At 44.1% G+C, this 13,262-nt stretch overlaps 1 protein-coding gene across 1 annotated transcript; it reads left to right on the forward strand.

The window, feature by feature from the left end:
- The first annotated feature begins 307 nt into the window (after positions 1–307).
- On the forward strand, positions 308–12,036 carry RTCB (RNA 2',3'-cyclic phosphate and 5'-OH ligase). Its single transcript, XM_035569226.2, has 12 exons — positions 308–509; positions 599–677; positions 850–917; positions 3,227–3,326; positions 4,200–4,356; positions 4,970–5,126; positions 6,235–6,394; positions 7,379–7,554; positions 8,138–8,326; positions 8,801–8,911; positions 9,806–9,925; positions 10,982–12,036. The coding sequence occupies exons 1-12, from the start codon at positions 417–419 to the stop codon at positions 11,087–11,089; spliced, it is 1,518 nt and encodes a 505-aa protein (XP_035425119.1). The 5' UTR covers positions 308–416; the 3' UTR covers positions 11,090–12,036.
- The last annotated feature ends 1,226 nt before the right edge of the window (positions 12,037–13,262 follow it).

The following is a 13,262-nucleotide window of genomic DNA, read 5'->3' on the forward strand; positions in this document are numbered from 1 at the left end:
CTGACTGTTTTCATGTCTTTAGGGCTTTTTTGATAGTCGCTCTCCCCTGGTGGCTCCAAAATCCCCCACATGACATTGCTTAGCCACCTCAGCTACAACCCTTGAATGTTTCGGTGCGTGTTTCTCTTAAAAGCCTAATTCTGCACCGTCTTTGTCAGCGTTCCCCGGGGTGCAGAGGTACTTTATTCTCCCTGCATTTCGGTGCGAGGTCTTTCCCCTTCAGCGCTGCCAGCCCAGCGGGCCTGCTCCACGTTACCTCCCTCCATCCCCCACACAGACGTTAGGGACGGCGGCAGCCCGGCCCTACACCGCCAGGGGGAGCCGGGCGGAGGAGGTTTTGTCCCTGGGCGGCCGCCGTCCGCTGTTACCGGCGAGGCTGAGGTGGCGGCGGCGAGCGGGATCGGGAGGGCGCCGCCATGAGCCGCAGCTACAACGACGAGCTGCAGTTCCTGGACAAGCTGGACAAGAACTGCTGGCGGATCAAGAAGGGCTTCGTGCCCAACATGCACGTGCGTGGGGAGGGCTCGGGGTTGGGGGGGGGGGGGAAGGCCCGGCGGGGCCCGGTCGCGCTGACGGCTCTCCCCCCACCCCTCCGCAGGTGGAGGGTGTTTTCTACGTGAACGACCCGCTGGAGAAGCTGATGTTCGAGGAGCTGCGCAACGCCTGCCGTGGCGGGGGTGAGTGCCTTGGTGTGGTGCGGCCCCGCTGCCTCCTCGCTGCCCCCTCGGAGCCAGCCCTGGGCCGGCTGTGGGGGAGCCCTGGGGTATGAGCAGGCCACGTACAAAGTGCCTCGTTGTAGTAATTTATCAGATTTTTTTTTTACACTTTTTTCATCTTTTTTTTTTTTAGGTGCGGGTGGGTTTTTGCCTGCTATGAAGCAGATTGGGAACGTGGCAGCGTTACCTGGCATCGTTCACGTGAGTAACTGCTTCAAAAAATGCTCTTTGCTGCTCTATTGTGGAAGGGCTGTGGACCAAAGCTGATTTTAAGATGGTTGGTGTGTTAGGAACCTGTCTCTGAGTAAGGAGTGCTTGCAAGGACAGGCTGTAAAATTAGCTTGTCAGAAATGAAGGTATCTGCTTCACTTACTTCTGTGCGCTTGCAGCCCAGAAGGCCAGCTGGATCCTGGGCTGCATCAAAAGCGGAGTGGCTAGCAGATGGAGGGAGGTGACTGTCCCCCTCTGCTTTGCCCTCGTGAGGCCCCACTTGGAGCACAGCGTCCATGTCTGGGGCCCCCAGCACAAGAAGGATGTGGGGCTGTTAGAACAGATCCAGAGGAGGGCCACAAAGATGATCAAGGGGCTGGAGCACCTCTCCTACGAAAAAGGCTGAGAGACCTGTGGATGTTCAGCCTACAGAAGAGAAGGCTCTGGGACGACCTCGTTGCAGCTTTTCAGTACTTAAAGGGGGCTTATAAAAAAGATGGAGAGCAGCACTTTGCTCAGTCAGATAATGACAGAGCAAGAGAGAATAATTTTAAACTAAAAGAGCCGAGATTTAGATTGGAGTTTGGGAGGAAGTTCTACGCTCGTGGGGTGGTGAGGCACTGGAACAGGTTACCTAGAGAGGTGGTGAATGCACCATCCCTGGAGGTGTTCAAGACCAGGTTGGATGAGGCACTGGATAACCTGCTCCTGCGGGTGGCATCCCTGCCTATGACAGGGGGGTTGGAACTAGGTGGTCTTCGAGGTCCCTTCCAACTTGAGCCATTCTAAGATTCACTGATTGCCTTTTAACATGAAACCTGTTTGGCTTTGCTATTTTTGGCTATTTCAATTTCCTTTAGCCACCTTTTCTCCACTGCTGTTATGGTCGGTTTGTTGTTTCTGAGTCGTCTCTGCTGACCTGCAGTGCCTGGGGAAGCGAGGAGACAGCAGAAGGTGACAGTGTTGTCTGCGTTATCATTGCTGCCCTAGCGTTGGCAGTGAGCCTTCCCCTGCGTTCAACACTCTTTTACCTGGCCCCACACATTTTAGAAATGAAGCAGAAGGATGTAGGAGGAGTGTACTAGGCTGTACCACTCTTCAGTAAGCTTAAACTACAGTGTGGAAATTATCTTTTTCATGTTCAGTATCGCTTATATTAATAGTTAACAAGTACCAGAACTGTGGTGTGTTTTTTTTTAATTGTTTCTTATGGTGACTCAGCAAAAGTTTTCAATTTGTGGCTGCAGTAAAAGGTTGCCTGTCATTCTGCTGAAATGGGAGTTACAGCTGACAGTTTGTAGGAGAAGTGTTAGGATCATCTTTCTATTTAGATCTTCACTTATTTTTTTAAACAACATTTTTCCTTGATGGGAAGGGGGTGCAAAAGAAGCACGTAATCCCCTGAAAAACATGCGTGATAACAGTTTAACACAGTTGAAAAGTTCCAATTTCTGACACTTTTCTGGGTGTTTGGGACTCTTTTTTAATTAAAAAAAAAAAAAAGATTTTGGAGTCCTGTTTGTGCTGCCCTAATTTAAACTTGCCATGCTTTGAAATTGCACCATTGTGTAGAAGCACGTTCTCACTTTTTTTAATTGGTAGTAATATGAAAAGGTTCAATTAAAATAATTCTTTTATAAATTAAAACTACGCTACTCCTATCTTATTCTATTGTATCAAACGACTTTTTCTCACTTAGAGCATGCAGCGTTTGGCCAATATTTAATCACATATGTAAGAAGGAAAAACACTGACTGTTATATGATATTATTCAATAGCGTTGAATGCCTTCCTGGTTACATTTATAGTATTTAAGTATTGTGGATGTACCTAGATGGAACTTGGTAAAGAGAAACTAATCTTCACTCTTACATCTCTGCTGCATGCTACCCATAAGCTATTGCCTACATAGGATGTGAATACAAGGACTCTTGGGTCCAGGAAAAGGCTATGCTGGAATTCAGTTTGAGATCACAGCTTCTGCATTTAGGTGTTAAGTTTTCTTGATCCAGTCAATAGAGCCAAGGGGGCTTCTCAGCTGCCTAGCCACGGGGTGCTCGCTTCAGAGTGAGATCAGCTACCCTCTGCTTTCTTTGACAGTCTCTCCTGTACCTGTATGTGTTTGGATACTAACCCAAATTCAGGTGTTTACTCCATCTTCATCTGAACATCCATTCTCTGTTTGGTGTCTTGGTCTGCACGTGTGACAACCACTACCACAAGGCAAAGCATAACCAAGATGACTCTTAGTGCTGTACAGAGTTTTGTGGGACTTAGAAATTTCCTTCATTTTCTTTCAGAGATCAATAGGCCTGCCAGATGTCCATTCGGGCTATGGGTTTGCCATTGGCAACATGGCTGCCTTTGACATGAATGATCCTGAAGCAGTGGTTTCACCAGGTAAGGATTCTTCAAGACTGACTTAACCTGCACTGAGAAATGTAAGTGGTGGCTGAAAAACAGGTGAAATGGCAGGTCTTTACACGACCGTATACACAGGACCAAGGTGAAAGATGTCTGAATTACAGAGTTAAAAGGCACTTAAATTCTTGCACTCAGAATCTTTATGGAGCAGGTGGTTACACTGGAAACATCTAAACGGTACAGAGAGGATTGCCCTTTGTTTTTTTGGCTTGTGCTCGTTGTATCCCTCAGTCTTGAAGAGACAGCACAAGACTTTGAACATGTGTTTCTCCAGGTTGATAAGGAATTGACTCTCTTATTTGAGCAACATTTGTAAACCCTTTTTGAGAATATTTCTACAATTTATTAAAAACGTAACCTTACAATATTTCTGACTTTTTAATAAACACCTTGCTTTCAGGGACTTGCTTTTAAGAACATCTTATCTCAGAGAACTAGGCTAAGATTTTCATCTGTCATTTTTCTTCTGTCCTGAGGCAGGAGAACTGGAATATCCTGTCTAATTTCTGTGGACAGTATATTTGTGTCCACTTCTCTTTGTTTACTTGTTGGGGCAAGTAGCATAAGCATAGAGCATATGCTGGAGACAGGAAAGCTGTGTGTGTCAGTTTTTAGTGTTCTTTTTTTTTCTGCAAGACTGTCTTGAAATCAGAGGCTTCTTGTAAATCTGTTAAAATGAAACTTGTTGTTCTGCTTTATTTACAGTATTGTGTCAGAAAGAAGGTGTAAGATCACAGCATTTGGTGCATGCTCCCTGTCAGCCAGGACACTGATTTAAGATGAATATTCAGCAAATGCTCACCATCAGCACTCTCTTTATTAACTCCATGGCTTTCCCTACGCTTCTAGGTGGTGTCGGATTTGACATCAACTGTGGTGTCCGCTTGCTGCGTACAAATTTGGATGAAAGTGATGTGCAGCCTGTGAAGGAGCAGCTCGCCCAAGCTATGTTTGACCATATTCCTGTTGGTGTCGGCTCCAAGGGTGTCATCCCCATGAATGCCAAGTGAGAGAACGGCTTTGTGTGTACATCAGTAGAGGGGACATCTCTGATGTTTATTCTGATGAAAGATTCATCAGTGGGAGGCTTTAAAAAAGAGGGAAAAATTCTAAACCTGTTCATGTTCTTTCTACACATGTGCTTCTCCAGGAGGAAAAGCGTAATCATCAGTGTACAGTCACCTGTTTCTTCCTCCATTTAAAACCTTGACGTAACTAAAGGTTCTTAAGAGGTTCTTACTTCCCCCGACAGAAAACTTTCTTACATGTAAAGGTATTTTTGGAAAGGGGTGAGGGAGAAAGCAGGATATTCCTCAGACAACAAAGAGGAAAACGCAACGATCTATCTAATGTTAATATATTTATAGAGCTTGATTTTCATGAATTATTAAGAAGTTGGGCTTCTTATTGGGGGAGCTGGGGGCTAATTATAAAATCATAGAATAAGTTAGATTAAATGGGATGTCTGGAGGTCATCTCACCCAACTCCCTGCACGAAGCAGAGCTAACTCTGAAGGCAGGTGTAACAGCAAAATTGTATCAGGTTGCTCAGGGCCGTATGTGGTTGAGTTTTGAATGTTTCCAAGGATAGCACTCATGTAGGTGTCTGATAACTGCAGGGATTTGGAAGAGGCACTAGAGATGGGTGTGGACTGGTCTCTGCGGGAAGGCTATGCCTGGGCAGAGGACAAGGAGCACTGTGAGGAATATGGAAGAATGCTGCAGGCCGATCCCAACAAGGTCTCCTCAAGGGCGAAGAAAAGGGGCCTGCCTCAGGTAATGCTGTTTCAGGAAGGTTGTGAGTGCTCCCAGGGCTCAAATGTGAGATGCTGTGTAGTTCTCTGATCTTGTATCTTTTCTTGAAGCTTTGCCTAGCAGTTGTGGGCAGGGGGAAGTATGAGATGGTGGTGCTGTTTCTGAATAATTCTTGACAGAACTGGAATACAAAAAAACAGTAAGTGCTGAGCATACCCAAGGTCCCTTGGGCCATCAGGTTTTCAGCAGTTAACTCCTAGTACTGGAATTCATGTTTGCTGGCATCTCACTATGCAGTTATAGTTTTGTTAAGAGACAGGCAAGCTGTTCTGTAACTTTTCAGTTTGCTCAGCAAGTTAATAGCAGGGCAAGGAAGGATGTCTTAATAAATGTGACTAGCTCAGAACTTTGAATTAAAGTTCAAGGGTTGGATTTCATTTCTGCACGTGGTATGTCATTGCTCTGGGTGGAACTCTTCTGAGATAGCTGTAATAATGCTACCATTTCTGAAGTTTTCTTCTGTATGACTTCTTGAGTTTTATGAATTGTGGTGCTGCAATAGACTACAGCATTTTAACCACAAAATAATGTTAAGTCCTTAGTTTTCTCATTCACCTAGCAAATAAGGAATCACCTGGTATGGAATAGGAAAAACTGGGTCTTGGAAATGAAAAATCTTCCTTTAATCTGCTGGAAAGGTTTAAGAACCTAGTTAACAGGATATTGTAATTTCCTTGTGGGGTTATTAGCAAGTATAAGACTGCCTTTCCTATACAGACTGAAGGATAGGTTCTCAGTGCTCTGTACGTTTTCTGTCTTTCAACTAGGCATAGGTCAGTTGCAAAAAAGTGGCAACACATTCTGTAGATCCTGGTCCTTTCGTTCATTTGCAGTCTTGTTCAAACAGTAAAAATTGTTATGAATACGAACAAAGAGGACTCTGATGATGCTACTTTGTTCTACTTTCTTTTAGCTTGTCATTTATCATCCCCCTTCCTCCCCACTCCCTGGGAGAACTTTACTAAAACTAAAGCCTTTCTGTAGCAATTTGCCCTATTTTCCATATTCTGTGTGTGCTCCCAGAGGCTGCTTTACTGGCACTGTCTGATCCTTGTGTTGTGATTGGCAGCTGGGGACCCTGGGAGCAGGAAATCATTACGCCGAGATCCAGGTCGTGGATGACATTTACAACGAATACGCTGCCCGGAAGATGGGCATCGACCACAAAGGGCAGGTGTGCGTCATGATCCACAGTGGCAGCAGGGGTTTGGGCCACCAGGTTGCCACAGGTACGATCTGACTGGAGTACGTGACTGGAGTGAAGCAAACTCTTCAGCACAATCTTGTCGTTGACAGTAAATTCCAGCACCAAAAATAGCATTTCTTACAGTGCAATTGTCACGTCTGTTCCGAGCTGCCTTGCTAGGGGTTGTCTTGCGTTTTGTCTGCTTCATTTTGCAAGCCTTGCAGCAACGATAAGTTTCAAACCAAAGTGGTAGTTGTCTTTGGTCTTGCAGAGTATTGATCTTGCTATTATGGGACAGGATAAAAGATGACAGACTCATACTAGAGCATGTAGAATTCCAGTTAGATGCTAGAATTTTCTTTAATTTTTTTTTAAAACGTTAAAATGTTCAAATGCTGGAAATGTCTACTGATGCTGTAGAACCAGCATCCTAGGACATAGTCAGAATTTGGCTAAGTCCCTGAGCAACTTCATCCAGCTGGAGCTGCTCTGAGCAAGAGATAGAACTAGGTAATTCCCTTCTAAATCTTCCAAACTAAATTACTGTATGATCAAAAGTGGATGGAGATTTTCACTGGATTATGTGTCAGCTTCAGGGTCTCTCTTTAAACATATTTGCTTATGATTGTGAGGTGATAATCTCTGGTGTAACAGAGGCAGGCATTTTTGCAGAAGAAAAGACCTAATTCTTAGGTCACAAAAAGGTGCTACATCTGCATTTATTGTTTGTGTGAAGTGCTTAGATTATTAGAACATACCAATAGGTTGAACTGCGTTTGTCTAAGTGGAGAATTCTTTCTGGTACACCTCAGCACCTTAACTTTTCTTTCTAAAAATAGTCTTGAGGAATGTTGTTTGCAAACAGCAATGTTCTGCCGCAAAATTACTTCTGCGTTTGAGAGGAAACTGTAGGTTTGACCCCTGGACAGATACGTTCAGTTTTAGAATATAAATTATAGACACCCATGTTAATCCCACAGATTGAAATAAAATGAAGAAGTCACTTAGATATCTGTTTATTTCCCAGATGCATTGGTGGCTATGGAAAAAGCTATGAAACGGGACAAAATCATAGTGAATGATCGGCAACTAGCATGCGCCAGGATTGCCTCTGCAGAGGGGCAGGATTACTTGAAAGGAATGGCAGCTGCTGGAAACTATGCGTGGGTCAACCGCTCTTCTATGACTTTTCTAACGAGACAGGTAGGAGCAGAGTTGTTGCTGAGGTAAATATTGTGATATGCATGTCCTGCTTTATCCTAGGTGTATGGAACACAGGGAAGCTGCAGTATTTCATGTAACTTTTGGTTTTGTGCTTCCTGAGCTGCATTTTCTGGACAGACTTACATAAATTAATAGTCATGACAATCTGTTTAAAACCTCTCAACATCACTTGGATTGCACTTGCAGAAGCTACTTAGGCAGTATTTTTAGCATGCCTCATACTGGAAGAAGAGAATACAAGAAAAGCCATCTTTTCAGAGTTGACAGGATTTGTCTAATTGATACCAGGTTGAATTGCAGCATTAAAACTGCCGATGAGCAGATAAACGGTCTAGGCAGTCTGTTTCTGTCACACTCAGCACTGTTGTGCTCAATTCCACCATGGCTGAATTTGACTGAGGTTTTTCACCCGCCATGCCAAGTGTTTTGGTCACTAAATTAGCGGTAAGAAACATTTTCGAGAAAATCTGTTGCTTTTAATTACTAAAAATATTGTATGGCTTCCACATGTACACAGCAGTTATCGTCTTGTATTTCACATCACGGTTTGCTCTCTTTTTAGGCCTTTGCCAAAGTCTTCAACACAACCCCAGATGACCTCGATATGCACGTTATCTATGACGTGTCTCACAACATTGCCAAAGTGGAGCAACACGTGGTGGATGGGAAGGAGCGAACTCTGTTGGTGCACAGAAAAGGGTCAACCAGAGCCTTCCCTCCTCACCATCCTCTTATTGCTGTTGATTATCAAGTAAGTTTAGCTGTGGGAGAAGGAAATCAGATGAGAATTTTGGATGAATCAGACAGTTTTAGAGTCCTTAACAGAGATCCGAATGCTCTGAATTCTTTATTTGAGCTAATGGCAGTGGAAACTGTGGGATGTTAGTGGGATGGCGACGTTTTGCTTGTCTGTTAGATCTTTGGGACATTGACCTCCCCCTTCTGCTCCACTCCTACAATAGTTGGAAGATTCTTGAAAATTTCATATCTAGGGCAGGCTGCAGTGATTTGTCTGTCTATTGGACCCAGGCCCTTTGATGAACTGGTCTACATCATTCAGTGCAGTTAGGTTTCCAGAATCCTTGATATCAGGCACTCGAGGCAAGCAGCAATGTTCTGAGAGAATGTGAACCTGGCCTCTTTTTTTGTACATGTGGTTCTTCTCAGACATTTATTAAGGATGTAGGCTTTTGCTGGGTGAGTTAAGACTTGTTTGCATCCACAGCTGACCGGACAGCCTGTTTTGATCGGTGGGACCATGGGCACCTGTAGCTACGTTCTTACGGGCACAGAGCAAGGCATGACTGAGACCTTCGGAACTACTTGCCATGGAGCTGTAAGTCAAAAAGCATTTCAAGAAGGGGTTTGAATGGGACTGTCATCCAGCAAACAAAGTTGGTAAAGGGTAATCCAGTGTGTGGTGCATCTGTTGGTAATGCAGGTAGCCTTGCCACGGTAGTCCCAGGCCAGGAGGATTGCACACTTGAAGTTCTTTGTCCCTTACGGAATAGTTTTGACTGCTCCTGGAGAAAATTTAGGGGGTACTCCTTTATACAAAGCAAAGATTAATGTGAAGATGTGGAGAATGAGCTCCTCTTAAAAGTCCTGGTATCTCTGAGCTAACAAGCATTAATAATCCTGAGGTTGTCCTTATAAAACTCCTCAGTAGTTGGAAAAAGGGACTTTCTCCCTTTTTATTTGTGGTGTGAGATAAGATGACTGAGGAAGAGAGAGAGCTTCCGGGAAAACTCTGAATCGTGAACGCTGACAAGGAGTTTGGGTAAGAAGACACTTGCAGACTAGCATGTTCACATACAAAACTTTCCTATCCATCATGCCAGATGTGTGGTTATGCAGAAGCCAGTCACCTAAAGTCTAAATTCATCTTCCATTTTGTGGCTTACTGTGCTCTGTGCCCTCGCCTATTCTGTATGTGCTTATAATGTAAACTGACTTGGGAATATGAGCTGGGTATAGCACCAGATGTCAAGCTTTACCCCGAAATGTTCCAGGGGTTCTGTTGTAGAAGTCAACTTCCTTCCTTGTCAGTGTTTACAACCACTTATATTTGTGGACGTTCTGACAAACATTCTTTCATTTTCTTCAGAGCAGTTGGGAATGTAGCTTAGTTTTCCTGTGTGCATCTGTTGTTTTCTTTTTGATTTAGTAAGAGAGAGTTCTGTTTTTCCAAACTGCTACAAAAACCAGAGCTAAATAAACTACTTTCTAGGGTCGTGCACTGTCTCGAGCCAAATCTCGACGTAACTTGGACTTCCAGGATGTATTGGACAAGCTGGCTGACATGGGCATTGCCATCCGTGTTGCTTCTCCCAAACTGGTCATGGAAGAAGTGAGTTTTACGTTTCATTATCTGAGAGGGAAAAAGGGGTCTTGCTCTGTGGCTGTATGACCCTACCTGACTTGGTTCTTGGCACTGCTGAGTAATCGCTAGTTCCCTATATATACAGCTTCTTCAGTTCCTGACAGAGCTATCCAATTTTCTGGAAAAAAACTGTGAAGTCTTCTCTGTCCCCAGAATCCTGCTGAAAGGGGAGATGCCTGTCTGACAAGTTTTGAGGGCTATGTTTTTTCCCCTGTTCTCATGCCTGGCAATAGGGTTAATTAGTATCTAACCTGAAAAATCTTTGTGAGAGCATCACAAAAGTAGTTATGTTTTGTGGCTTCTCTTCCTTCTGAATGATATTCTCCCAGCTTTAAATTTACTGTACTTTGTAGCTGTCACGTAGATTCATAGCAGTGTATGACAAGTCCGCATCTTAAGACAAATTCCTACATTTGCTCAAGACGAAAAAAACTTGAAACAGCTAGGAAACCTTGATTGTTAAGACTTCCAGTTCTTCTACATTAACACGATAGGATGTCTCTTGTGTTGACAGCCTCACTCATGGAAGTACGTTTAATCGATTGTAACTGCTATTATGGGTGCTGGTGTTGCACAAATGTATTGATCCTGCTAAAATCTTTGTTCTAGTGCTCAAGGGGGGGGAGCTCTAGAGTTCAGTCCTGATTCCTGTCACTTAGAGGCAGCGAAGATAAATCCTAAAGGCTATTTGTAAGGAGGAAGTTGGAGTGACTTCCTGCCAGGTGCTGAGGCCCGATGTTCTCACCTGCCGGGGGTTTGGATTATCTGAGGATATTGGGAAAACTGAACCAAAACAGATAGCATTTTATCTGAAATGGGGTGAAAGCTTAAAGCCAAGTATCTCTTAGACTTTAGATGTGTAATATGGCTGGATTCTCAATATGTTCACCTACTTTCAGATCCTCAATTTCCGTGATTCAGTTTCCACAAAGAAAAGAAGGGATGTCAAAAGCCTGCATCCAGTTTCCTGTGACTTTGGGTTGTTTATAATTTTGTCTTTTTTTTTTTCTTTTCCCCCGCCAGGCACCAGAGTCTTACAAGAACGTGACAGATGTGGTTAATACCTGCCATGCGGCTGGCATCAGCAAGAAAGCCATTAAATTGAGACCTATTGCTGTTATAAAAGGCTAGAAATTGACAAGGCAGCAGAAACCCAGTGACATCTCCAGGCCTTCTGCAAAACTGTCTAGAATGTTCCCATACCTCTTGGACTCTGTAATAAGCTCAGATATCACATCCCTGTTCTGGAAACACAGCAGTGAAGGATACCCCTATTTTTAATGACTTCTACACAAAATTAATGCCCCCCCCCCCCTCCACCTCCTTGTTATATGATGTTCTTTTCTTGGGAGAAAAGGGGAAAGAAATCGGTCTTGGCTTTTGATATGCAGTCTCTCGCCTGTTTGGCTGATTATTCCACAGGCAGGACTTCAGACTTGCCTGAGTTCTCACTAATTGCTGTGCTGCAAGACCACCTCCATCAGCAAAGATGGCCTATGAGCCCGACCTCCTGTCTCCACACACAAGTGCGTGGAGCTCTTTCTGCATACAGAAGTACTCTGATAGGCAGGGAATAGTGCTGCTGGGCAGGGAGAGGTCGCTCTGTTTGCAGATGGGTAAAAAACTGGGGAGTTGGGAGTGGTCTCCCGCTTGGGTTGAGAGGGATTAGCTAGGCTTCAGGCGCAGTCCTCTTCTCTTCCCGCACCCTCTCCCATGTACCACAGCACCTGGTGTACTTGGCTCAGCCCAAGTAGGCGTTCTGCAGTCTTCTCTAAACGGTAGTAGGGTTCGGTTTGTTACTTTGAAAGGTTTTGTTTGCCCAATAAAAGTTGTGACTTAACAACTTAGAGATGTGCTAATCCAACGTTTTGCAGAGTCCTAAGCATGTGAAAGTTGGATTGGATAATGTTTGCTGTGTCCCACAACTGATCGAAGTGGGTCGTGTTGCAGGGTCAAGCACAGTAGGATCTAACTGCTTTCAGCCGATGTTTCTTTTATGTTCATTAAATGAGACCGGAGGGGGGGCTGACCAATAGATCATATTGGGAATTATAAATAAAATGGGAAGATGGACACTGCAGCGTGTCTGTGTCATCTTTATTATGTGGCTGGAATGTCTGTTGTCCACCTCTAAGTACCAGCTTGGTACCTGCAGCATCGTGTGACTTCAGTCGATGGACCTTGCAAAGAAATGTGCAGATGGCAGGATATAGGTGAAGGGCAATGCAGTGCTATTTTGTCAGCTTGGTTACAAGTGTGGTAGCTACGATCTGTCTTTCTTGGGGCTAGCTGGGTTCTTAGTGGGTAGGTGAAGCCTTGCCTGTAAGCCTGCACGCAGACACGAGAGGGCAGCCGGAGGAAAATCTCAGAGCGAGAATGGAGCCTTGCCAGGGACTCCTGTAAAGGGAGCAGGCAGTGATGACTTGACTGCCTTTTGAAGAAACATCCCTTTAGGTTTAGGATCTTAGCAGACACGTGTTGATCCCAAGATGCATAATGGCATGTTGCTGTCTTAATCACTCTGCTTATTGGTTCCCTAAGTTGCAGTGTTGTATTTGTTGCAGGGTCAGAGGCAGCACATGCAGTACTAGTCACTGCCTTGATTCCTTTTGGTTCCGACTTTAAAGGCAGTGCCTTGTTTTCTGCTTTCTCCTGTGGAATTGCTCCAGATTATCTCTGAGGTCTGAGACAGACTCACTGAATTTCAAACAAAAATAATTTCTTGTAGCAATGTGAATTAGCCTCACGGAGCCACTGACTGAAAGACAAGTTGTTGGTCTCAGTCTCCTGCAGAAGTGCATGCTCCATTCAGCAGCTTCCGTCTATAAATATTGCAGACTCTCTGATGTCAAATGCAAGGGAGCTGTTAAAACATTCATATTTTAAAATAAAGAAGCATTTTGAAACAGTTTTCCTTTCCTACTGTTGCAATTTTACCTACCTGTGCAGTTGAAACAAATTCCAGTTTCTTAATAATAAGCAGAAATCCTGTGCACCATGTAGGTGCTTTCTCAAATATATGCCTTAAGCCTCTTCTGAGCATCAGCATTCATGCACTAGCCTTTAAGAATGCAAAAAGTGATGGCAATTTTGGTTTCCTGTTGCAGAGCTACTCTTAGTTTTGGTTATATATCGTGCTGTACAGAGGAGACAGGTGGTTTCCTAACCCCCTAAAAAGTGAGAGTAAAAATGTAAGATGTTTCCCAGTTCTGTTACTTGTATTTAAATTTGGATGTTCTAATTAAAATCCGACTTTTTCTCCAGATAGATCCACTGGTTCTTTTTTCAATCTGTGTTTAAAAAA

This window comes from Cygnus atratus, chromosome 1 (genome assembly GCF_013377495.2).
Source record: "Cygnus atratus isolate AKBS03 ecotype Queensland, Australia chromosome 1, CAtr_DNAZoo_HiC_assembly, whole genome shotgun sequence".
NCBI classification, from domain to species: Eukaryota; Metazoa; Chordata; class Aves; order Anseriformes; family Anatidae; genus Cygnus; species Cygnus atratus.

Bases quoted from the DNA above. Each gene is read 5' to 3' on its own strand.
- RTCB (XM_035569226.2), top strand. From the start codon at position 417: ATGAGCCGCAGCTACAACGACGAGCTGCAGTTCCTGGACAAGCTGGAC. The intron at 5,127-6,234 runs GTAATGCTGTTT...TGTGATTGGCAG, and splicing joins AGAAAAGGGGCCTGCCTCAG to CTGGGGACCCTGGGAGCAGG. The intron at 8,912-9,805 runs GTAAGTCAAAAA...ACTACTTTCTAG, and splicing joins GAACTACTTGCCATGGAGCT to GGTCGTGCACTGTCTCGAGC.